The 27,519-nt window shown below is 31.5% G+C and overlaps 1 protein-coding gene and 2 long non-coding RNA genes across 3 annotated transcripts; 2 read left to right on the forward strand and 1 right to left on the reverse strand.

Moving 5' to 3' along the window:
* Window positions 1–281: 281 nt before the first annotated feature.
* On the forward strand, window positions 282–25,739 carry LOC139500418 (uncharacterized). The gene is made up of 9 exons (XM_071289156.1): window positions 282–296; window positions 501–684; window positions 19,929–20,069; window positions 21,394–21,546; window positions 21,845–21,914; window positions 22,758–22,840; window positions 23,564–23,636; window positions 24,454–24,542; window positions 25,004–25,739. The coding sequence occupies exons 1-9, from the start codon at window positions 282–284 to the stop codon at window positions 25,078–25,080; spliced, it is 885 nt and encodes a 294-aa protein (XP_071145257.1). The 3' UTR covers window positions 25,081–25,739.
* LOC139501154 (uncharacterized) lies at window positions 2,630–9,620 on the reverse strand. The gene is made up of 3 exons (XR_011658475.1): window positions 9,549–9,620; window positions 5,802–5,895; window positions 2,630–4,380 (listed from the first exon to the last, which is right to left on the reverse strand). It is a non-coding gene; the product is annotated as an uncharacterized lncRNA (long non-coding RNA).
* LOC139501377 (uncharacterized) lies at window positions 15,352–17,555 on the forward strand. Its single transcript, XR_011658534.1, has 2 exons — window positions 15,352–16,126; window positions 16,760–17,555. It is a non-coding gene; the product is annotated as an uncharacterized lncRNA (long non-coding RNA).
* Window positions 25,740–27,519: the final 1,780 nt, after the last annotated feature.

Below are 27,519 nucleotides of genomic sequence, written 5' to 3' on the forward strand. Positions count from 1 at the left end.
TGTGAAACAGACAAGTAATGTTATTATTCTAGAAAAGTCATGCTGTCACCTTTAAAAAAAAAAATAAAAAAATAATCAATTGCAATTTCTATACCATTTCTAATCAATTACAGGGATGAAAGAAGCACATTTTCAGTAACTAAACAGTCGGAGAAATGACCCTGCAACTATCACTCCGCTTTGTCATAGTTTGCTGTATACCATTGGTGAGTATATTTGTGCGTTAAAACAATTTCCCCTTACTTTGGAGCTAACGTTGGCCTCGAACGCCATTCCTTTTTATGGTTTTGTTCCAGGCTCTATAGTATGTGTGGTTATTCCATAAAGAATTATTAACTTCATCTCTTTAACTTATACGAGGCAGGTCCTGATTAGTTTCCTGTGGTTATTGATGGACTCAGATTTATTGCTTTTTACTAATAAGAATCCATCCTAGGAAAATTCGAACTTTCTACCATTTGTGATCCCTTTCAATTAACTAGTACACAATTTTGTTTAAGACCCAGCTGAGGAACACATGCGGGTGCGAGATTGTCTCGCTGTGTTGCAGACCGATCGGCTGTTTTCTGCTCTTTGGTCGGGTTATTATCATTTGGACATATTCCCAATTTCTATTTTTTGTGGCATCATTGTTAAGGGACGAGTCAGATAATGGATGTTTTGTGTTTGTTGAATGTCCTCCAGGTAATTGTGCTTTACTTTTATTACTTGCTTGTTAATCATATCTTCCAAACCATGCAAAGTTAAGATTTTTGACATCATTCTTGCGGTGAAGCGTCGTTTATAAATAGGTCACAAGTCGAAATTATCACTGACTGCGTCATAAAAAAAAAATAAACACTGTTTGTAGAATTGCCGCAATGACCATGCAGAGTCAATAAACAGGTTACCAAATTATTAAGCGTGCCTAATATCATATTTTTCAATGTTGGCATTCTTTATAACGATCACAAATAAAGACGTTGAGTCCTACAGATAATTCTACCTATTCCTAAGCGACAAAAAATATTGTATTGAAGCTTTCTGCTAAAATTGTTTGAATCTTTTTTCGTGGAATTACGAACTAAATGATTGCATTGAAGTCTCTTTGTCCACGCTTTGATTGTTAAACTTTATCAATGTGATATAAAGAGTCATCATGTAAGAAATAAAATGGTTTCAACACTAAATACGGTTCTATGCTTGTCCTTATCAAAGACTAATATAATATCTTTAAAGTTATAAAACTACACGCTGTTCAGATTTTATTTCAGATTTTGTAAATGAATACATTATAAACATTAACATGAATGTTTCTGCACTGTTTAACTGATTAATATGTAATTTTACGAACAGGTGGTGAAAATATCGGATTTGATGATTCTTTCGTATTAAGTGTTGTATATTTGATATGATGGTTATCAATTAAAACACTGTGCGGGACAAATTTGCCATTCCGGTATCGGCAAATCTGACTTTGTCGGTTTACAAGATATAAAAAAAAAAATTTGCCCAGTGATAGATTATTGAAAAATTAAAAAAATGCCATATGTCCCAACTTGTCACTGTTGTCACTCTTGTCACTGCAGCTGATTAAAAGTACATTTCCCATGGGAAATTTGATAATTCCCATGGGAATATTAGAATTTCCCATGGGAACATTGGAAGTTCCCATGGGAAAAATTACTTTTCCCATGGGAAGTTTAGAGTTCCCATAGGAACTTTAAAGTTCCCATGGGAACATAAGTAAATTGTTTGTTCCCATGGGAAGTTCTAAATTTCCCAAGGGAACTTTTCTTCCCAAGGGAACTCCTTTTCTTCCCATGGGAAAATACTTTTCCCATTGGAACAATATTTTTTCCCATGGGAACAATATTTTTTCCCATGGGAACAATAATTTTTCCCATGGGAACAATAATTTTTCCCTTGGGAACAATATGTTTTCCCATGGGAACAATAATTGTTCACATGGGAAGTGATATAACTAAAAAGAAAACATAAAAAAATCCTCTAATTGCATGAGTGAAGCAATTTCACAAAACGGACTAAGTTATTATGGGTACAAGTATTTCTTTGAATCTTAATTGTAGAAATATATAATTGTGTGTTCTACGATTTTTGTCTTGGCATGCTTAATTGAAAGTGAATCACTATGTGTCAAAAATTCAACTACTATAAATTCAGAAATTACTGCTGTTTTTATTATTGTGAAAATAGTGACAGGGTTATAATCACAATAATATACACTTGCATATTGAAATTTTTTATGAACTAAACAGGATTGTTCTAAATTTTGCACACAAAAAAATGATGAAATTGAGAAAAATCGCACTTACAATTGCTAGCAATAATTTTTGAATTTTCAGTATATAGTTTTGCATATATAGCCTTCACACCATTGCACACAGTGTCTTATGTTTATCCATTTGAATGTTTTTGTGTTTTTTTCATGCAGACATTTAAATGTTGATAGGTCTTGCTCATTGTTGACGGCTGTTCAGTCACTGGCTGAAAATACCTTTATCTCTGGTTTTTAGTTGTCTCATTGGCAATCACATACCATATCCTTACTTAATTTCAACACTTCTTAATTTAAGTTATGTACATTTGAGAATATCATTTTCAAAAAGACAAAACATTACAATTGGTATAACAAATAAGGCACTTGTGTTTTAATATTTCATCTTTCACTGAGATAACACCATCAAGTAAAATGTGTGAAACAAAAACAGAAAATTAAACAAACAGCAATAAAATAACTTAAGCAAGTGTCAATAAACCTGCACAAATAACATGAATAATAATGGTATCTAAGGTCATAAGCAAGTGACAATAAACATACAGCAATAATATATCTAAGGTCATAAGCATAAACATGCAGCAATATTATACATTGTATATCTAAGGTCATAAGCAAAAGACAATCAACATACAGCAATAGTATATCTAACATGTCTAAGGTCATAAGCAAAAGACAATCAACATACAGCAATAGTATATCTAAGTTCATAAGCATAAACATGCAGCAATAATATATCTAAGGTCATAAGCAAGTGACAATCAACATACAGCAATAATGTATCTAAGGTCATAAGCATTTTAAAAAAACCATGCAGCAATAATATATCTAAGGTCATAAGCAAGTGACAATCAACATACAGCAATAATGTATCTAAGGTCAAAAGTATAAACATGCAGCAATAATATATCTAATTTCATAAGCATAAACATACAGCAATAATATATCTAAGGTCATAAGCATAAACATACAGCATTAATAATATATCTAAGGTCATAGGCAAGAGAAAATAAACAGGTCTTGTATAAGAATATTAACAGTATCCGGGACAAGTTTGCAATTCCGCTGAGTGCAAAAGTTGTCACCTTAATTTTTGGAGTTAAGTCAAAATGAAGTTGATAACTTGATTGGTATTGGTTCTCTGATATTTGTCCTAAAAATGTTTGGCTCTAGCACCACTGTTGAAAAAGTAATGCCCCTTTTTTTCAACAATTTCCTCAGAGGAAAAAGAGTTTTCCTCAAGGGAAAAAGATTTCCCTTAGGGAATTTGCTGCATAATTATTTCCTTTGAGGAAATTCTTTTTCTTTTGAGGAAATTTGCCGCTTCAAATTTTCCTTTGAAGAAATTTCCTCTAAGGAAATCATTGTTCTTCAAATTTCCTCTAAGGAAATCATTGTTCTTCAAATTTCCTCTAAGGAAATTTCTGAACATCAAATTTCCCTTAAGGAAATGTTTTTCCTCTATAAAAATTTCATAACAGTACAAACATTGACAAACAGTATAAATATATTTTCTCCTAGACTGAATTATTGATCATGTTGATACAAAAGATTATATAAAATAAACACTTTTCATGTCAAATTAACTTGTCTTCTGTTTCAGCTGCTGTGTATAATTATTCTACCCCCTACATAACAGTTTAGTGCATAAATAATTCCATTCACAAGACATCTTCCTTCAATTGGTTGAATAAATTTTGGCAACTTGTTCTTCAAACATCTTCTCTGTATATTTGATATGATGGAGAGCCATGTACATAATATTATGTACATGAATGGATAACGCATGTGTTTATTTCGACAACAAACATGACAAAGATACTATTTTTTTTCTTAATTTCTCCATAATCCATCAGTGAATATGTAGGTTGTTACATTTTACACCATTGTGTCCTTGTGCATCTTTGATAGTACTCCATTTTGTTTATAGCAATTTTGTAGAATTTTTTCTATTTCTTTTTCCAGAAAAACACACAATTGAGTTCATTTCACATTAATTAATCCAATTAGCACATTATGTAGAAAAGTATTAACAAATAAGTTTCCTCTTCAGTATAGACTTGCAGGACCTGACGATGATCATAAAAACCAAGATATCTGACCTATAAATACACAAAATAAAAATAAAAAGTTATAAACATGATAAATGGAGAAAAAAACAGCAATATAAATAGGCTTATTTTATCATGTTTTAATTAAAGTCATAAGAAACCTCAAATTAAAAAAAAATATGTATAATAATTATGTTTTTTATAACTAAATGGATAGTTTTCATTATGCAACTTGATAACATATACTTTTTTCTGACGAAAATTCTTTAATTTGTCCACATTAAGAAGAAGTTTACTTATTTTTAATTGCTTGCTTCCAGGAAGCAATTCGCCGATACATATTTTCCATATACATAGTGACCCGAGCGTAACCCTCCTCGTAAAAATCTGGTGACCACAATATGCAAGGATCTGTCATTGAAATAAACAAATAGCTGATTATACATGTTAAACACGTGCTCAATACCCATGCTTTTTGTGATTTGTTTACTATAAGGTGGCAATCGGAAAAAACTCAGCTTCAAAACACGGCATTTAATGAGCAGCATTATTTGTTAAATCATAACAAATAGAGAGAAAAAAAAATTGACGATTTATATGATATACTTGTGAAAATAATGATAAAATCGTGCACAGAGGACTAAGTTTATGATGTATACATGCATTGGTTCAAAAGTTGGACAAACTTTATTTTTCATCACTCACTCGTTTCATATGACTTTAACATTTGAGAAACTTTCATTTGATATTCTTACTTGTCATGCTTTATATGAGTTCTCTTATTTCAGTGCTTTGTGTCCAACATTTAATATTCGTTGTTTAGTGCCTTGCAGTGATATTTAAAGTTTAGCTACTTGCAAAAGTTGTTATAGAATGTTCATATGCTGTGTTATTTGAACCACTGTCCTATATTATGGTCAGGTAAGAGGTTGAGTGCTCACAGACATGATATTTTTTTATTAATTGTTATCATGGTTATTGTTTTTGAACATGTTGAACTAAATTGGATTGTTTAAATCTTTTCATGTTGGGATCTTTATTGGCTGACCTATAAAGGAAGTGTTGTCTCATTATTGAAGGCCAGCCCATCATTGGCCTTTAATTTCTTGCATCCACTTCTTTGAACTCTGGTGGATAAGTCATTTGTAAGTCACTCATTTACCATACCACATCTTCTTATTTTTATAAGAGTCATCATTCAAAGGCAATTACTTTTATCATGTTTATCACTGTAATTCAGAAATTATCCAGAGGTTTTTAGTAATGCGATTAATGTGACTGGGTGAGCATTGCAAAAATAAGAAATCATATTTTGATAACAGAAACATATATATATACATGATATATATCATGTATATATAATTGATGCAGATTTTTTTTGTAATCACAATAAGTTGTCCATTCCCTGAAAAATCACAATAATAAATGCAAGCAATAATTTCTGAATTTACAGTATATAGAAGTGGTCTTACCATTTAGGCCTTGTTGTATTCTGTTTATCTTGTTTTGTCGCTCATTTCTATTGAAACTGTTTATATTTTTCATTATTTTTCTATATTTCTTGTCCTATAAAACATAAAAAGGGTAAAAACTATTATTAAACATCAGTATTTTCTTTATATACAATAATATTTAATAAAAATGGAATATTTGTGCTATTTCATTTCACAAACTTTTTGTCAGTCATGACTTTCAAAGACTTTCACCCTGGTCAATAGTTTAAAAAACAAACATTCCCATACTTCTTCTTGGTGTTCGTACTAATTTTTCATTGGACAACAAAAACATGATTCAACTATTCTTCTATGATTTGTTTTGCTTGACTACGTTAAACTCTGAAATATTGTTTACAGTATAATCTGTATGTGTCTCACTCGTCAAAATTTCAAATTAATATATAAATAACCAATAAGAATGCTATGCATGGCTCAGCTTGATACAAACGTATACTTTAAACCCTGAACAGTTGGAGCAAGTATGGACACAACATTCATATCAAACTTTTCTACATTGGTTAGAGGTATAGGGGGAGGTTGAGATCTTACAAACATGTTTAACCCCGCCGCATTTTGCGCCTGTCCAAAGTCAGGAGCCTCTGGCCTTTGTAAGTCTTGTTTTATTTTAATTTTAGTTTCTTGTGTACACTTTGGAAATGAGTATGGCGTTCATTATCACTGAACTAGTATATATTTGTTTAGGGGCCAGCTGAAGGACGCTTCCGGGTGCAGGAATTTCTCGCTACATTGAAGACCTGTTGGTGACCTTCTGCTGTTGTTTTTTATTTGGTCTGGTTGTTGTCTCTTTGACAAATTCCCCATTTCCATTCTCAATTTTATGGATACAACTCTGAATTGTAAATTTGGATTGTGATTCAATAGTTGATGCAGCATAGGTTTCTGACATTGAATGAATGTGGTCCAAGTACTTAAAAATTTTAAATTGACAATTAACCTCTAAAATGGTCCAATATTCAAAATCTTAATACATGGTTAGATGCAGCATATCAACATGATCAAAGAACCCAAATAATTCATTATTTGATGAAATCAAATAAAGTTCAATTTTGGACCCTTTAGACATGTTAGATCTCAATGTGGACCAATTTGTTAACGGGCCAAAATATCAAAAATCTAAATGAACATGATGAATGGTTAGAAAGTAAAATATTGGACCCCCAATTTCATGAATTTGGACCAACTTGAAATTTGGGCCCATACTAAAAATCTAAGTAAATATTCAGATTCAGCATATTAACATGATTAAAGAACACCAAGAATTTAAATATTATTAAAATCAAAATAAGTTTAATTTTGGACCCTTTGAACCTTAAGATAGACCAATTTAAACAGGACCAAAAAACTAGGAATCTAAATACACAGTTAGATTTGGAATATATGTATATGTTCCAGACCATATGAGTATTTGGACCGTACGCGTATGGTCCAGACCGTATACGTATACTCATACGGTCCGACCATACGCGTACGGTCGGACCGTATAAGTATACGCGTACGGTCCAGTACGATCTGACAATACATGTTATTTGATCATATGGGTTAAATTGAAACAATCTTTATTTTTAGTTTTACAAATTGTTATTGATAATTTGTTACAATTAGATAGATAAAATGAACAAACGAACAATTGAAATTAGGTATTTGTTTAATTGTATATATGAATCCTATTTTGGTACTCTCGCCCAAGGTGACACAATTCAAGTAACGTAATATTTTTAGCAATTTCATGTATGCAGTTCATGCATGTTCTTTTGCATTTTTTTTTGTGGTAAAGTTGCTAAATATTTTAAAACAATTGAACTCCCACTTTATGTTTACTTCCGATATCTTCAATTTCAGCGTTCATAATACAATTAATGTACTACTGATCGACATGCTTAATACAAGAGATTAGCATATTTATTTAACGTGAATTAAAAACAAGTTAGAATATAAAGTTTTAGTTTCAATTACAATTGAACTTTTTTATATTAATTTGATAGTTAAGTTATGTTGATCTGCTATATGCATTTGTATCTAATAAACTTGACCAACTTTTTAATAATAGTCAGACCGTACCATACGGTACGACCGTATGAGTATTTTGAAAAAGTACGCATACGGTCCAGACCGTACGCGTACGGTCCAAATACTCATACGGTCTGGAACATATATATCAAAGAACCCCAATAATTCAATTTTCTATAAAATCAAACAAAGTTTAATATTGGCCCCTTTTGGCCCCTAATTCATGTAATTTCTAAACTCTGGTCACAAACCCTGTGTTTGAGTTTCATAGATTTCTGTTAACTTATACTAAAAGTAATTAAATGCGAAAACCAAGTGTCTTCGGACTACGACGACTACATGATAAAATTGAGAATGGGAATGGGGAATGTGTCAAAGACCCCCCTTTTTTGGACTATCAATGCATTTGAATGGGGACATGTAATTACCCCTCCCCCCCCCACCCCTTTTTGTCCTGGGTTAGGAAACCCCTTTTTAAAATGACTGGATCCGCCCCTGAAGGGTCTATCATTAAGTTAACTTCAGACACACTACTTTACCAAAAAAATTGACACATTTCATCCAATTTAATTTCATTCTTTACTTGCTATTTCATCCATAATATTTTAAAGAAAGAAATTTGGAAGGAGTATGATTTTAATTTGCAAGTTATACACTATCCAAACTAGAGACCTAATAGAGTAGATATATACTTGACTAATGAAGCTACCATTTGATTTTTATGGGGGGGCTAGGATGAAAAATTTTATCCTGCATTTTTTTAGCTGTAATCTCTGTCCTGCCTTTTTATTTTTCACTCTGTTCGTTCCTGCCTTTCTTTTTTTAGTTTATCCTGACTTTTTTTACCTAAATTGTCGTCCTGACTTTTTTTTTTGCTAGTGTCTCATCCTGCCTTTTTTTTTCTCAAAACTCCTGTTCTGCCTATTTTTTTCAAATTTCATCCTAGCCCCCCATAAAAATCAAATGGTAGCTCCCTAATTTAAATCAAACTTGGGGTGACTGGGGACAAAGATTTAAGGGAATAGATGACAGTTTACCTACAATGATCTAGCTTCATGACAATGGCATACATTACAGACTACATCATGTACATCATGGTCATTCTTAATTGTGTTTAAACTTTGGGAGTTCATTTTTTGAATGTTTAAAGCTAACAATTTCAACTACATACATTTATCAAGATTTGATTCTACATTTATATATAATTGTGTATGTCACATGTATGTACATGATGTATTTTAATGTAAAGCATCTAAAAACTCATTAGCCGTTTCATATTTATTTCAGTTCTTCAAAAGGCAAATTTATATGAGCCTATGCCTGAAAACAGAGATTTCTTATTAAGGAGAAAGCCCCGCCCCCCCCCCCTTTTTGGTGTGAAATATTTTGTTGATTATATAGGGAATCACTGAAGCATGACTGGAGCAAGCATCCCCCTCTGCCCCCCCCCCCCCCCCCCCAAAAAAAAAACAACAAAAAATTTAAAAAAATGGAAATTTCTGGATCTGCCCATGTCAACCTTTCACTCAGGTCATTGGTGAAGAGTTGTCACACAAAAAAAATGATATCAAATGTTCATATGTATATGTTTTAGCTCGTGTAGGTGTATTAAAGGAGGCAACCATTTGATTTGTAGGGCGAAAAGGGTGAATAATCTTGCCTTGTAAAACTTGTGCTATAAATAAAAATTAATACATTTCCATTTAAAAATCCGTCAACCCAATCTCATCCAGTGAAATAGATTATTATCTGTTTTCGAAATTATATGGAAGTACTTAGTAGTTCAGACGCATTTTTTCTAAGGAGACGTTTAGACTCATTTAATTGGGGGAATGGAACCAATAAATTGATAGGATCCGATATGATCTTCCCAGTACGGAGCACCTATTTTTTTTAGGTAATTATTATTAGTGTCGGTGATCTCACAAGTAAATCAGAGAAAATATTGCATGCAAATTGATAAGCAGAGAAGAGACAATTATCAACTTGTGTATTATTCATTTTCTCGCAGTTATTTACGGTAAATTAACTATATGTATATATATCCCAAAACAGGGGTTCGGTTCTAGTACTATACAATTTAGTAAAACTGCTATATTTTGGGGCCGAAAAGGGGTCTTACTGAACCTACTCCTTTATAAATCTTAAGTAGGAATGCGTGGGTTCCATTTCATGAGACCTACACGGATTTTTTTATAAAATAAATTTAAAAATTATAAATACAGTTTTCAATTCTTTCCCGGCATAGATAAAAAAAAATATGAAAATAAATAATCTTTTGAAAATAATACGATATGGTTTAATTATTTCACTTCATTATAATGATAAATCCTTTAGATCTGAAATGTTTAATTAAAACGAATTTATCATTTTGATCTACCGATAAACTTTAAATTGAAGTGACATGGTCAGTTAAGTAACCTGATTAGTTGCATGGCTGATTACCATCTTACAGGTGACCCAGTAATTTTCCATATGACACGTCTAGCGTGTACCCTCGGGGTGTGTATAACTTATTTTTTGGGGAACATCCTGTCCACGTGTAATACTAAGCATATATTGCAACATTTGACATTAAACAAATTTTCTTTGTAGCATCGGAGGCAATTTCATGTTCAACCACACAGAGAATTTCACAAAAAAAATATGATAAAATCATAAGAAAAAGAATAAGAAATACCTGAGACTACTATAAAATAATAGTCTCAGGAAATACTAACAAATAAATTTGGCATTAATAAAACGGGGATTCGTGTATTCAAGAGCTTATTTTCAGTGGACAACAACAAATGGAAGTTTTTAACGACCTTGATTGGCTATAATATATATATATTATCGTTCCAGTGGACATATTTCATACCAGATTACTTATTCTTTTTATATATATGACAATTATTGTTCAATCTGATACACGTACCTATAATGTACAGTATTTTGAACAGCTTCAAATATATGGGGTCCGTAGTAATACCGCAAAGGACCTCCTTAGTGCGCTAAGGACCTGATGGAATGATACAACTGTTACAAAGGACATGGCATATAAAAATAGACTTGTAAAAATTCATAATTTTAAATTTTACAATTATACCTTTTTTAATTAGAAAGTTATCTAATGTGTATTCGACACGTGCCTCAAAAAATTGATTGTCACCTTTTTAGTGTAATAGGTAGAAATTCACGTTCGCTCAACCTTGACCCGTTTATAATCTGCTAGTATACTGTTTAAACATGTATATATGGTATTTCAAATTGTTCTCTATTTTTTTCCCATTTGTTTGTTTCTGGCGTATTTATTCTGTCTGTTATAATTTTTACTTCTAAAGTAATAAAGTATTTTCAACTCTTTTCAGTTTGGGAATTTTTAATCCTTTTAATTTTAAAAAGACAAATAATTGTGAACACTTCACGGAAAAGTGAGGATTTATATTTGGTTGCTTAACGTCCAGTTGCCAATACTTCATTCATTTTTCTGATGTCAGGGACCATGCCTCACAGCAAGGTTTTATAAGGATAGAACATAGGCAAATGCAAATAGATTCTATTGACTATATCTTTGCTGCTTTGGTCTCTGCATGTATAATGATTCATTATGTTTTATGGGATACTTTACTTCTGTTCTACAAATTTTATATTAAAATATATTCTGATTTTTCATTTTTAATGAGATTTTAGTTTCTGTTGGTTAGAGGCAGTACAAAAAACATGTTTTAATCATAATTAAGGTGAACCCAGCCCCCCCCCCCCCCCCCTGTCAACGTGACACCCAACCACACCGCTTGAAAATCTTTTTTAATGTTATCTTTACTATATATTGAATAGGGTGACACGTTGTCGCTACATAATAACCAGATAAAATGGATCTTGTTTATACAAAAAATATTTCAAGATTGTGGTTTCTCAAACATATGGGAGTCACAAAATTTTCTTAATAAAGAATGGTTAAAAACTGTCATAAAGCAGAGATTGCTAGATCAATATATTCAGAACTGGAATTCCCTCATTCAAAATTCGTCAAAAGGTATAAACTGCAAAATTTTTAAGAAAAACTTGAAATTGAAGAATATTTTAATATTTTGGACTTCAAAGACGCTATTGTTTTTTGTCGATTTCAATCGACTAATACTAAGTTGTCGATTGAAACAGGAAGATGGCAAAACGTAATCAGAGAAAACCGCTTTTGCAGTCTATGTAACAATCGACAAATAGGTGACGAATATCATTTTATATTTGAATGCAAATTTTTCAATCAAAAACGAAAAGAGTTTTTAACTGCATATTTTACAAAACGGCAAAATACAGTTAAATTCTCTGAAGTTAGGTCAAGTACAAGAAAACCAGTTCTGAAGAAGCTTTGTTTTTTTTATAGAAAATATAAATACTTGTGTTTGTCGGCCCGTGCTTGTACTCCTGGCTTGTAACTTTTGTAACCTCTCTCGCTTGTTTTGTACATATTGTAAATATTTATTGTTGCATTTGTTATCTCTGTACCGATGTAATGCATTTGCTTTATGAGAATAAAGATATATATAGTAACTTCTTTAAATATACACAAGTCATAATTACATTGGCCAGAGGGTAACTTGATAAGTAGAGGATCAAAGGATTTAATTAAGACAATCCAAGACTGCTACCTCTATATTTTATTATACATATCTTTATTAGCCTCATTTAGGGTGATACAGCAATTGCAAAACGGGTAGATACGATCTGTAATCAAATAATTAAACTAATCAAAAGTTTATTTAGAGTAACCATATGCCGGATGAACAAAAGTTTGCCATTTATTGAAAAACATATGGTTTTATATAACAAGAAAACTTCTCTAGTATTCTAAACATTTATCACGTACCCCCTCCCCCAAACCTCCGCTTCAAGCTCTAGATTCGCGCCTGCACATTGTGAATTATATTTCTTACATCACGATGCTTATAACATTATAAAATAAAATGGTATTCATCTTCAATTGTTGAAATAAAGATGAATTGTTAAAAAAAGCATTGACATCAGTTTTAGAGTTATTGTTCATAGGAGACAGTTATGATTTATAGTCTCTTTTTAAAACGTAATATAATTTTACCTCTTGGAGTTTTTCTATATAACTTCTGTTATCGGATTTTGAAGAACCCCACGGACACCACATACTCTCATGCATATGTCACTCATTCAAGGTATAATGATAATATATGTAAACTCTTGTGTTGTTAACAAGGAAACGAAATCTCAAAAGCATTTTTGTCTCAATTTGTATCTCAAAATAGGGTTCTTTAATTTAAAAAAAAAAGCTTGCATATCAATTTCCTTAAAAACAAAATATAACAAAGGCAAAGTTTTAAAACACAAATTTTTTTTTTTTTAATTTTTCTTTCATAAACTTGAAATTTTACCACGCTAAACCGTTAGGTTTATTCAACAACAACCATTAATTAATCAATAAGTAACGATAAAAAGACAATTGTGTATTGGATTAGGTTGATTGAACATGATGATTAGTGAATTTGCAATAAGCCGTTGGTCACGTGCCGAGTGGCACGCGTTCATTAAAAAGTCATTTAACTTCAAAATTACAATATCTATTGATACCTAACTTTACAGATATGAGGTATTTAATCATATCCTCCTATATATCCATATTCTCTGTGGTCTTAAAACATCGTTTTAGTGTCCTTAATGCAAAAACTTTCTTCTTAGTCAGCGCCATTAAGAATTCCTTTGCGGTATTTCTACACACCGAAATATATATGGCCTTATTGGTAAAGTACCGTGAAAATACCACAGTACTTAGTGTCACTAATAGTCAAATTATTGTGCCGTGAAAACTGGAAATGAAGTTTAGCGGGACATAGGAAATTACAAAAATATTAGAATTGTTTACCTACATAGTGTAAGCGGGATGCGGGAATCTAAAAAAAAATAAATAGTAACCTATAAAGCGAGATCCGTTGACAGAACCCCCAATGAGACCCCATTAGTTGTGGCTTATTTTTGGTCTTTTTAGCTAGTTTCCTTCCCCTACATTACTTGTAAGTTGATCGTTTTTGTAAAGCAGCACTCGAGGTCTAACAGTATATTACCAAGAAATGCACAAAATATTGAAAAAGAAGGTTTAGAAAATTTAAATAATGGTATGCACACACACTCCCCTGTCAGCACAGACAATTATATTTTTGTAAACGCGCCAAACTCATTTCTTCCACAGTGAGACAAGCTTTACAATGTTGATGGTGGTGAAAAATCTAGTCCAAATAATTATGACGTCTTGCAAGGCTATTTTATTTCTGGAACGCTTTCCTCTGACGAAGCCGAAATGTGAAACCAAATCAACAAGAAGTCTAACATTTATAATAGAACTTAATATAAAATCGAAATGTAAATGGGGAATGTATCAAAAGACCAAAGAGCAGATAGCAGCCAAAGGGCACCAATGGGTCTTCAATGCAACGAGAAAATCCCACAACCCGAGGAGGGGTTCCTAACCAAAGACAAATGGGGGGGGGGGGGGGTCCAACTACATGTCCCCATTCAATACAATACAATACAATATGCTTTATTTGAAAAACACTCCGTCACATTGACATGTGAAACAAGAGGTAAATTACAAAATACAATCACATACAATTAAAAAAAAAAAAACAACAACTTAGAAATAAAATATATGGAAAATTACTTTATATTATAATATTTTAACATTATAATATTTTAGTTAACTTTGAAATGAATATAGACACATTTTTAAATCATAAGTTAATATTTGTCAATGACAGTTAGTCCTTTCATTTTTGCTTAATTCTGATATTTCACATAGTACTCTGGAATATGCTGATTTCTGATATTTTTTAACTAATAAAGAATTGCATTCAAATAAATAATGGAATTCATTGCCAATTGCAGTTAAACACAGATTGCATGTCCTTTCTTCTTTTGGAATGACTTATACCATCTTCCCAGCTCTACTGGGATTTTACATAGCAGCATCTTAATTTTGAAATATATTTACGTTCGAATGGTGTTAATTTTAAAATTCAAATGCATTGATCGTCCAATAAAGAACAATGTAGAAAGGGGGGTTCCAACATGTCAAACCCTCAGACCCTCCTGGATCCCTGCCTGTGAGGCATGCTTTAGCTTGCCATTAAACAAAAATGTATACTAGTTGAGTGATAATGGACGTCATATTAAACTCTTTGATATTAAAAAAGAAACTAAAATAAAAATCATACAAAGGTCACAAAGGCCATAACTTCTGGCTCCTGACGTGGGAAAAGTGCAAAATGCAGTGGGGATGAAAGCCTTTACTGTAAATTCCTGAAATTACAATTATATAAATCATCTCACATCTTTGCGCATTTCTTGAAATTGGTCATATTAATAAATGCATGCAATATTTTCAGAAAATTTCAATAGGCTTTTTTTTAAAAGTCATGATTTATCAATGATTATACTTACACAATTAACACATGTTGTTCTCAAAACTAAGAGGTGTCTATGCTATTTATGACAATTTTCATGGTTCAGTGGTTATAGTTAAGTTTTTGTGTTTTGGTCTGTTTTTATCATACTATATGCAATAGGTCTACTATATTTGTTGTATGAAATGATTGTAAGGTGTACATGTCTAGTGGGATGATGTCATCTGACCTTGACCTCATTTTCATGGTTCAGTGGTCAAAATTAAGTTTTTGAGTTTTGTCTTTATCTATTAACTACTATAAGCCATAGGTCAACTGTATTTGGTGTATAGAAATATTTTATGATCTATATGTCAGTGGCACAGGTTTTATTTGACCTTGATCTCATTTTCACGGTTCATTGATCAGTTTTTTTGTGATTTGGTCTATTTTTCTTAAACTATAAGTAATAGGTCAACTATAATTGTTGCATTGAAGCCTTGTTAGCTGTATATGTCTGCCTGGCATGGTTCATCTGACATTGACCTCATTCTCATGGTTCATTAGTCTTTATTTATTTATCTTGGTTAATGTTAAGTTTATGTGACAGTTGTGATAAAGCTTTATACTTAGGACTATCAACATATTATCAATGATTAGTAAAAGAAGGCGAGACATTTCAGCGTGTGCACTCTTCTTATTAAACACACATTAATATACATCATGTACATTAAACAGCAAAAAAAAAAATATTGATGCAAGATGCCATTCAATAATAACTTTTACTCTTTTATGTATAGGACAAGAACTGTAGAAGATACAGAGAAATTATAAACAGCAGAAATGATAGGCAATTTAAAATTTGCAGAAGCAAACTGAACCTAAATGGTAAGGCCACTTTTATTTATTTTTTTAAAGTTGTTGAACTTGAAAGATGATAATCCTGATTACTATAAAAATTAAAAGATGTGGTATATTAAATATGAAAACTATCATGGCTTTAAGAAAGCAATTGTAGGCCTGTGACGACCTACAATAATGAGAAAATCCATACCCTATAGTCAAAGTAGGCAGCTATAAAAGACCCAAAGATGAAAAATTGAAACAATCCAACATGTCCAAACTGTAAAACTAATTGCCTAGTTTATTACAAAATAAATTACAAAAAATAAATATAATCGGTATGAAACAACAACAACAACAACCACTAAATTTTAGTGTCAGACTAAACTTACAAAAACTACAGGCTCTGAACTTTGGACAGGCACAATAGGAATATAATGGCAACCTATGATGTAAATTTCCTGCAAACACAGACTGGACTAATGTAAATCAACTAATTTTTCGCGACTACTTTATTTTGCGTTTTATACTTTCTAGTCTACATCACAGCTAATTATTTTTCGCAAGGTTCAAGTTTACTTAATGAATTTTAATAAAGAAAGATACATATGAAAAACATTTAATGCTGTTTCTCTCTCCATTTATAACATTTTATTTGTTTATTTTGTGTATTTATAGGTGATCAGACATCTTGGTTTTCATGATCAATAGGTCATTACTGAAGAGGAAACTTAAAGTTGAAATTTATTTACAAAGTGCATAATTGGATTAATTTGAACTGGAATGTGTGCTTTCCTGCAAAAAAGAAACAGGAAATTTCATCATTATCACATGATAATGCCAATAAACAAAATGGAGTTCTATCATAGATACACAAAAACGCTATTGCATAAACAGATAAAAGCAACAACATATTATATATATTATTCGAAAGAAAGGAGAATGCAGAACAAATACTATTTTGTTGTTGAAAAAAGGAACACCAGTTTTATCCACTCATTTACATCGCTCCCTCATATCAAATATACGGAAGAAGATCATTGAAGAACAATTTGCAAAAATGTTTTCTCTTAGAATTGAAGGAAAATGTTAAGTGAATGGAATAATGTATTCACTGAATTCTTACGTAGTGGATTGAAAACTGTACACAAGCTGAAACAGAAGAAAATTTTAATTTAAAATAACACGAAAAGTGTATATTTTATTATTTAATCTGCAAATATATAAACAAATTCTTTAGAACACCACAAATGGTATGACATTCAAATTGGTTGCTTATTAATGTATTGCATTGAAACAATTACAAAGAAAACAGAATCATTTGCTACAATTTTTTTTTATAAATCATAGTTAAATTTTATAAAAAGTATGAACAATACCTATATCTAAACAGTCAGACTTTATCAATTTTCAATGTCATTAAAATGTTGAGTCAAACATTTATGAAAGTTTTGAATATCATTTGCATCAACTATACAGTCTTGTAATAATTATATTCATACTGTTTGTATACATGGTATAGCGAAGAAATGTATAACAAGAACAAATAAGGGAAATTTGATGTTCAGAAATTTCTTTAGAGGAAATTTGAAGAACAATGATTTCATTAGAGGAAATTTGTTGTCTTGAAGGAAATCTTTTTCCCTTGAAAAAACAATTTCCCTTGAGGAAAAAACAATTTCCCTGTGAGGAAAAATCTTTTTCCTTTAGGGAAATTTGATATCCCTTGAGGAAAACAACTATTCCTCTAAGGAAATTGTTGAAAAAAGGGGCATAACTTTTTCAACAGTGGTGCTAGAGCCAAACAATTTTAGGACAAATATCAGGGAACCAATACCAACCAAGTTATCAACTTCATTTTGACTTAACTCCAAAAATTAAGGTGAACAACTTTTGCACTCAGCGGAATTGCAAACTTGTCCCGGAGACAAATCTGCTTTTCTGAGATGTTTTACAAGGTTCCAAAAATGTGTTATGCCCTACAGCTTTCCATCCAGCTAAGGCAGAAGTATATTCTCTTTTATTCTCATATATCCAGTATTTGCAACAAATTGTAATTTTTCTGAAGAAAAAAATTCAAATGGAAAATAATGTTTGTATTGTAATATAGTATGTTCCCATGGAAAGAAAAATTGTTCCTATGTGAAAAAAAATATTTCCCATGGGAAGAAAAATTGTTCCCATGGGAAGAAGATTTGTTCCCATGGGAAGAAAAATTGTTCCCATGGGAAGAAAATTTGTTCCCATAGGAAGAATTAATTCCCATGGGAACTTTTTGTATTCATCTTTTCCCATGGGAACTTTAAAGTTCCTATGGGAACTCTAAACTTCCCATGGGAAAAGTAATTTTTCCCATGGGAACTTCCAATGTTCCCATGGGAAATTCTAATATTCCCATGGGAATTATCAAATTTCCCATGGGAAATGTACTTTTAATCAGCTGCAGTGACAAGAGTGACAACAGTGACAAGTTGGGACATAAGGCATTTTTTTAATTTTTCAATAATCTATCACTGGGCAAATTTTTTTGTTGATATCTTGTAAACCGACAAAGTCAGATTTGCCGATACCGGAATGGCAAATTTGTCCCGCACAGTGTTTAATATGTCATTTCAAAGTAACTAAATCTTTATAATGATAAGAGTATGTGTTTACAGGTTCATCTCCGAACAATTAATTCCCATACACAAATATTACTCTCTATGAATTTCTACGAACGTCACTTTCAACCTTTCAACTCTATAATGTGTTTGTATCATTTCTTACTTCTAAATAAATGTTAACAACTTTACTTTAAATTGCACTCACCACATTATAACAATGAGCTGAAAAATATAAACTACAGCAGGCGCTGACTTTCAAAGTCAAAACACCGACCTTATCCATAAAAACAAAACAAAAACAGAGAACAGTGTGAACATCGCAAAAAAGTCTTTAGGATATATAAAAAAGAATTATTTAATGGTTTCCCATTCATGTTTAAAAAAATCAAACACTCATTATGTATTTAGATGAAATGATAATGATTTAATTTCAGCAACAATTCTGATATTATATAATCATATTCATGTAGAGAACTAAACATTATGACGATAAATTTGATTGAATAAATCTGGCAGATTATACATTGTCAGAAAACCAGAACAGTATTAATATGTCTGAATAATACTATAAATTTAGATTATACCATGGCATTTTTCATATCAGACCGCTTGCCAGCTCTAAGTCATGATATCAGCCCGAAAGCCCACAGGCTCGAGGGATGATTTTGACCATAGGCTGATAAGGCATCTGGTTTAAAAATGAGAGATAATGTTCTTTTTATCATACATTTCAACAGAAAGTAATCATCAACCAGTTGATGTTTTACTGTAAATAAAGAAGAGAAGAACCATGCAGACAAGAACTTTTTAAAATTTTGGAAACATGCATTTAATATATCATTTGTTTTGCATTTTTTAATAATACCATTTTTTTTTTATCTTACTTAAGTTTTTCACTGGAAATGTACCATTGAGGTTTATTTTCTGGATTTTGTAGAATGACGTCAAAATGCCAAGCGATAACGTCACAGAAAGGCATGTAATAATAACCGAATGCACTTTATATAAACCGGAATCAGTTAATAACGAACGTCATATCACACGGCTAAGACAAATCTTCAAATTTAATGATTAAACATATGTACAAATACGTTTTATAAAGGGGTACAACTATACCATTATTTGCTATTATTATATTATAAAGCTCTTTATATTTATAAGTAATTGTAAATCAGAACACTAATGGGAGTATTCTCACGGACGCACATTTTGATACACTAAACTATGCTATTCAAAATTTGCAGAAGAAGAAGTAAAACCATGTCTGGAGTCTAATGGGTTTTACTGTACACAGTGTTTATTTGGATATGTACAACCCACCTATGTGACATCAAATCAGTACAACAACACATGCTTCAAGCCTATAAGTCTTTGTGTTGCTGAAGGTAAGACATTTCTATCTAAGACTCACTGTTTTAAACCTTACAAAGAACAAATAACATACTTAAGACGAATCTGGAAAAATAAGATAGTGCAAATAATGATAAATGATGAACGTGATATCTGGGAGGTTCAATTTAACATTTAGCATTTGACATTAAGATAACTGTTAGAAAGTATGCTACGGAATTCATACTGAATAAACGAAAGAAGATTAAAAGGTGAAAATTATCAAATAAAAGCAAACAAGCGTTTATTTGAAGTTTCAACAATATCATTTGAGGAGACAGAAAGTTTTTAATCGCACTGCAGCACCAAGGTTCATCCCGAATTGGTGGCATGAATAATTCGTGTTGCTCAATCTTCGTCTTTTTGTGCAAGTTTATATTGCTATTGTCTATCTCATGATTATGATTGATTGTATTGCCTTACTTGCTTTTTTAATACACCTGGTGTATATGATCAAAATTCATCACCTATTTTTTATTTATTTGTACGCGTGTTTTATGCCTCTGCGTAAGCGATAAAATGGAAATTTATGTAATCACCTTTTCGGAAAATCTTTATATTTTTTGGCAAAATAGGAATATGATTGGCCAATTTCAGTAATATTATCTTCCCTGAAATAACTAGATAAAATACTTCAAATTTTAAGTTAGCTAAAAGAAATCTTTATCTGTAATCATGTTAAATTCGCCCGGAAAAAAACCCAGTTTAGATATCTGATCGTCGATCTAGTGTTATATTATCAGAAAGTTGTACACTTTAGTGTAGAACACAACGCCACCATGCATTAAAAAGGAGTGCACAAATATTATGCATTGCATTTAAAATAAATATTGTAAAAGTATATACCTTTTACGTTTATCTTAGCTTAATATTTATGATTGTCGATAGTTTGTAATCATTGGTAATGGATAATTAAACTAATATGAAAGTGGAATAAAAATATCGTTCATGCGTGGAATATGTTCCAAACTCAATTACATGTCATTTTCTTCATGACAGACATATTCACAAAGTTACAGTCGAAAATAAATTGTTTATGAGAAATCTGTTGGTTAAATTTCATGAACGTGCCTCGAAAGATTTGATAATAATAGCAAAAAGATACCACATTATACATGAATAAGTATGTGCAATGATGTGTAACACAATTCACTTAAGGTAGACTAGATGCCAAACTACGATCTACAAAATATAACTGTCTCTTTATCATATTGCAAGCTATAACTGAACAAGATCTAGACAGGAAAAGTTTAACTAGCAAAGATCTGACATCGAGATTATAATTCCGTAATCTGTAATATGTATATTTTCTTGTTGAAGATGTAACATACAGTCGAACAGAACACAAAACCTTCTGCGACAGTCTGGATGGTTGCAAATGTAACACTAACAAATGTTACTATGGAGACCCGTGTCTATGTAATCTACATACCCCAGGATGCCCAGTAAACACATCACTTGATGAGTATGGAGGTAATGCATAACAGTATGTATAAAAAAGAGCTACGACTATGTGGTATGAGATTTGCTCATTGTTGAAGGTCATATGGTGACCTATAGTTCTTTATTTTTCTATCATAGCCTCTTGTGAAGTGTTGTCTCATTGGCAATCATACCTCAAATTCTATTTTACTAGTATATGAAATAAATATTTGTTTGTGATTTTTTTTATTCTCGATTAAAATGATTTCTATTAAAAGTTTTGGGTTATATCATTTTCAATATTATATAAATGAGTTACTTTTATAAGAGTTTTTTTTTGCATTTTTAGTATGTCAACCATGTGACCCTGGGACAGCTAAGAATGATACAGGATGTGGACCATGTAGATCTGTTTTACAGTAAGTTACAATCAATAAAGATACAATGTTTGCGTTTTAAACTTATCTTAGCTTAAACCTATAGTCCACATATACGTACAACGGCTGATAACAAAGTGCCCTTAGTTTTAACAAGTTTCAGAAATCGATGTTTATGAATCTGTTTTTAATCGTGTGTTTTTCTCCATCTAAGCTGACCGTTCATATGATGATTCCTAATTCACGATATCTATCGATTCGCCGGTTGTTATGATGTTTGGGCTATGTAAATTACTAGTAATGGTAAAATGAGCATTCTTTAAATGTAATCTACCAGGATGAGTGAGGAAATAATATTTGCAAGACATAATATTTTGCTATATTAGAAAAAAAGTCATGTAAGAAATATTGCCTGATTAATTTTTATGAAGACTTTTATCAATCATTTCAGGTTTTTTGTATATATAAAATACTATTTGATCATCTTGGTATTGAATTCGTTGATTCATTTGGCTTACACAAGCCAAAAAATGTAGCTTTACCAACATTAATATAAGAAACACTTGTTCAAATTAAAATAAATTTTTTCAATTTTTTCCCCAAATCTATTCCAATAAAACGCTACTTCATCGTTATTACAAAATACAGTTTAAGATTCTTGTCAGATGTAGTAGAGACGAAAATACTATAGCTGTATTTTTCAAAACCTTTCAGAATTTTGGCATAGATCTTCAATTCCGTATTTGTTTGGGCCTTATAAATCTGCTATATTTTATAAGATTTTGTTGATATCTTTTAAATGATGAAAGGTAACTTTTTTGAGTGGTTTCGACCAGTTTGGGGGTGCATCAGCCACTTTTTTTGTAATTTGTTTTATAATTCCAGGAAACTTCATAGTTTACCTGGAAATGTTACAGCAATGATACACAAAATGCGACCATTAATGCCAACAATGGAAACAGTAACAAGTAATGTGACACTTTTAGAATAAAACCCTTTTCATGTAAATAGGAGTGCAAACATTCAGCAATCATGTAAGCTAAGTCATTTTCTGCTTACCAACTTTTATGCGAACAAATTTAGTGATAAAGAATGTTGTTGCAGAGACTGTACCGATTTAATTGGTTACCAATTGAAATAATGGCTCGTCGGATTACCAGTAACATTTCATAAAACATGTCACCAGTAAAGTAGAAAATGATGACTCAGACGAAACATTCAAAATGTCACTAGTAAAGTAGAACAGGCTGACTTGTCCGGAATACACAATCCTATCTAGACTTTTGACATCATTGACAAATTGTCAAGTTTTCAGTTGTCTGTGAATGTTTTTAGCGAAAGTTTGTTAGTCGCTTCATCATTTTTGTCTTTGTTATGGTTTTGTTTGTATTTTGTCGACATTGAGATGTTAAATAATCATTCCAAATTATCTCATTCGTCTACATGGAACTCCATGTGTTGCATAACACCGCAAAGATTTGTTCCAGATCGATGAATTTAAATAAACATGTTTCATTTTGAAATATTTAAAGAAATAATTGTAATATTTTATATTTTCTATAATTGGACTGATGCATATTCGTTTTAAAACATTGCATTAATATTTGTCAAATACAACTTACATTAATTTTTTCAAGTTATAGACTAATTGACCTGAATTATTCATTGCTATGGGTTTGATGTATTTGTAGATTCAATGAACGATAAAAATGATACAACCTCAAGATCAAATCCCGTTTGTATGGAACGTACGTTTATGGCTATGTAAGTGTTACACAATATAAATGCATAGAACTAACACAGGGGTGCACCAGGAAATTTGTGAGGAATAGTGTAACGACTATATGACAAATAAAGTAATAATACTAAATAAGGTATAGCTTGGATGATGACAATTATACCCAACAAAAATTTTGTATATATGGTCATACAGTTCTAAATGCTGTATATGGGAAAGTGGCGGGTTTCAGTATCAGTAAATTAGATGTGTTATAACAACTCACATTAACGGAAACATTGCAACTAACATAAAAGTTAATTTTTTTATTTTTTATTTTTAAACAGTTCTTTGACATTTTAAATGTATTAAATACATTTGTTTCGACTCCTTATAATTTTATTGATGAGTATAAATTAATGCATTTTGCCTCTATTTTAGAGTGAGTATATGAATATAATGTGTAAATATAAAATTGACAGTATGGGTCAATATCGCCAAAAACAAATATGTAACATAAAAACAAACGACAGACTCCTGAATTGGGACATGCACATACACCAATACACGCAGAATAGGGCAGTGTTTAACATGGTAGCGGGCACACAACCAACCCCTAACATCGGACGGAAGGGTGTCCGATAAATGTTTAAAGGTTTGTAATAAATCATGATGTTAGTAAGTTGGCCTTTTCTGTTGCGTGTTATTTTCTTTCTTTTTGTAATCTCCTTTCACTAATCGATTTGCATTTTCTTTTAGCTTAATAGCCATATTTTGCTTTTACATGTTACTGGCTCGACGTGTACTTGCAGTTATATATCTGTTTTATTATTTTAGTAGTCATATTATCATATTTACTTTTAGAGCTATTGGATTAACATTTCTTGTGCTGTTGTTAGTTATAGTTATCATCGTTATGTGTTGGCGATGGACTAAATGTTGCTTTGCTCAAGGTTCGTATCATTTATAATTGTTTTCTTTCTCTGAAGAATAGTTCTTGAGTCTCTTTGTGTTGATGATGCCCCTCTTATAATTAAGTGTAACTAATAATAAAGAGCCATACAGGTATTCTTTATTTTATTTTAGAAGCTATTCTACCGAAGCCGTAAGCTCAATACCATATAACCTTGGTCTGAAACTTCGAACGCGTACAAACATTAGCAGAAAACAAAAGCATAAAGTACTAACCAAATAGCCGAACTACGATACAAAAAAAAAGAATACCATGAAACCTGAAAAACCAAACACTTAACTGTATCAACAACTCAAAAGAGATCTTGTGTTTACAAAATCTAGGGCGCAAAACACTGTCGTCAATAATATGCAGCACCACCTCATCTCATCTAATTGAGCATATTCTTTTAAATTTATCTATCAAAACTTCATGTCAAGTAGAGACGTTTATATATTTCAGGTATCACACGCAGTAAATTAAGTTCCAATGGAAGTTCAGGAGAAAACGAAGAGGAAAACGTATATATGATGAATTGAGATACTTGACAATTACGTAATCAGACATAATCCCAATGTTTGAAATACGTATGATGCGTGTATCTGAATGTGAGAACGTTTCGAATTGTATCGCACGGTTGTTTCCAAATAGACGTGAAAAATTAATACAAGTATGATTTTGAAACAAAAAAATGAATGGTCGACAACATAACGATCAATGTTAACAAACAGTTCAAATCCTTAGCTGGTCAGTGTTCGGACAACATTTTAAATAAGAGTGATGCATTTTATTCATTTTTGTGTTGACATGATTTTTCATAGATATTGTAATAAAGATAAATTAACCGTTTACAAATGAACTCATCATAGATATTATGATTGAAATTTTGATTTTGAGCCTTACGCACGTAAACCTTTTTTTCAACATGCTAAGGATCTCCTACCTCAGGAAGAGTTCACTTTAGCTGTATTTGGCAAACATTTCGGAATTTAGGGGCTTTATTGTTTTCCATATTAGTACTTAAGTTGGTCTTTTAATGTTTTGATTCGAGCGTCACTAATGAGACTTTTGTAGACAAAACGCACACCTAGTATAAAAAATATCATTACAAAAAACATATACAACACTGTGTCACTGAGTGAGATTATTTCTGACTCTTACAAATTAATTATGTTCATGCAATAAAAGTACAATGTTTATGAGAATGAACTTTGAATATTTGAGTCGTTAAACTATATTGGGGAGCTCGTTAATTAAAGTTCGTCCCAAAAGTATTATACCAGTATCATAGACAGTAATATTGTAAAACGATACTGAATTAGTTCAGTGCCGTTTCAAGGTAACGTATGTTTATTGCTAGAAGTGTGGTAAGAGACCAATTATCCATAGATAATGAAATAATAGCTACAAATTGATATTAAAACTGGTATTTGTAGAATTAGTCATGCAACGATGTAATGAACAATGTTATCTGTTTCATACAAATTTTAATGCGATTTTTCGTCAATGATTTCTTTAAAAATGTTATCAATTTTTATCCGTAGCAATCTTTTAATATTGTAATTTATATCGGTACAGTTGCAAACTAATGGAACATGTCAAACCAAACACCAAATTAACTAGTTCAATAATAACAACCTATCAAATGACCTCTAGCACGGTTTCAGACACTCTAAAACATGTGAAACACAACTTCTATCTTTCGTACAAGAACAAAAATGAATATAAAACTGCAAACGAACAGTTGTCCTGTATGAAGTGTCATCATATGTTGCTCCAGTTACTTCTGGTGTCCCACAGGGAACAGTTCTTGGCCCTGTTCTATTTCTGATATATATAAATGACCAACCACAATATCTACAATCCAGTAATCTCAGACTGTTCGCAGACGACTGCATCATATACAAAAGCAATAAATATAAAACAGATTGTGATAGCCTGCGGGAAGATCTGATGCTGCTGCTAAGCGGGAAGAGGAATGGCTGATGGCTTTCCATCCTGACATATGTACAGTTCATATGCGTTCAACAAGAAAATTACAATCTACCACGTTAACATTCTCCACAGCCATATCCTAGAATCTATATCCTCAGCTAAATATCTTGGTATAACTCTTAAATTCGACTTAAAATGGACCCAACATACAAACAACATCATCGCAAATGCCAATAAAAACCCAGGTTTCTTAAAAAAATCTCAAGACATCCACCACAAACATAAAGTCTCAGGCGAACCTAGCAATTGTCTGACCGAAACAAGAATATTTCTACTCGGTTTGGAACCCTCATACTGCTGAACAATGTAATACACTTGAGATGGTTTAGCGTCGGGCTGCTAGGTATGTCTGCAATCGTTATCACAACACCAGTATCGTTTAAGTCATGATAAATACTTTAAACTGGCCTACCTTACAACAACGCAGACTTAAAGCTAGACTCCAATGATAATGTTCTTTAAAATTGTTCACCATATTGTCGCAGTATCATCATAATTACTTAAAACAACAGACAATAGAACCCGACAAATTCATCATAAAACTTACATTTTTAAACTGTTACAAATATTTCTTTTTTCATTTTAAGATTACATAATGGAATTTACTACCTTCAAAGATAGTACTTCTCCCCACTAAATAATTTTCTCTTCAACATAGAACAGTAAACCTTAGTAGTTATGTAAATAGTTTTAACCGCATGTCATGTTCGTCATGTTAGTATTAATTTTGTTTATTTTTAGCACAATTCTTTTGAAATATTTATTTATAATTATCCTAAGCATGCACATCAGTGAATAATCAAAATCTGATGGATAACTGGATATCATAAAAAGAAGAAGGTGGGATTTCCATTGAGACTACTCTTCACAAGAGACCAAATGACACAGGAATTATCAACTATAGGTCAACAAGCCTTCTCCGAGCTATGAAATTATAATTCGAAAGTTTTCTTCTGAAAAAAAGGTTCGATTAGAATTTCAGA

Source organism: Mytilus edulis, chromosome 13, assembly GCF_963676685.1.
Source record: "Mytilus edulis chromosome 13, xbMytEdul2.2, whole genome shotgun sequence".
NCBI classification, from domain to species: Eukaryota; Metazoa; Mollusca; class Bivalvia; order Mytilida; family Mytilidae; genus Mytilus; species Mytilus edulis.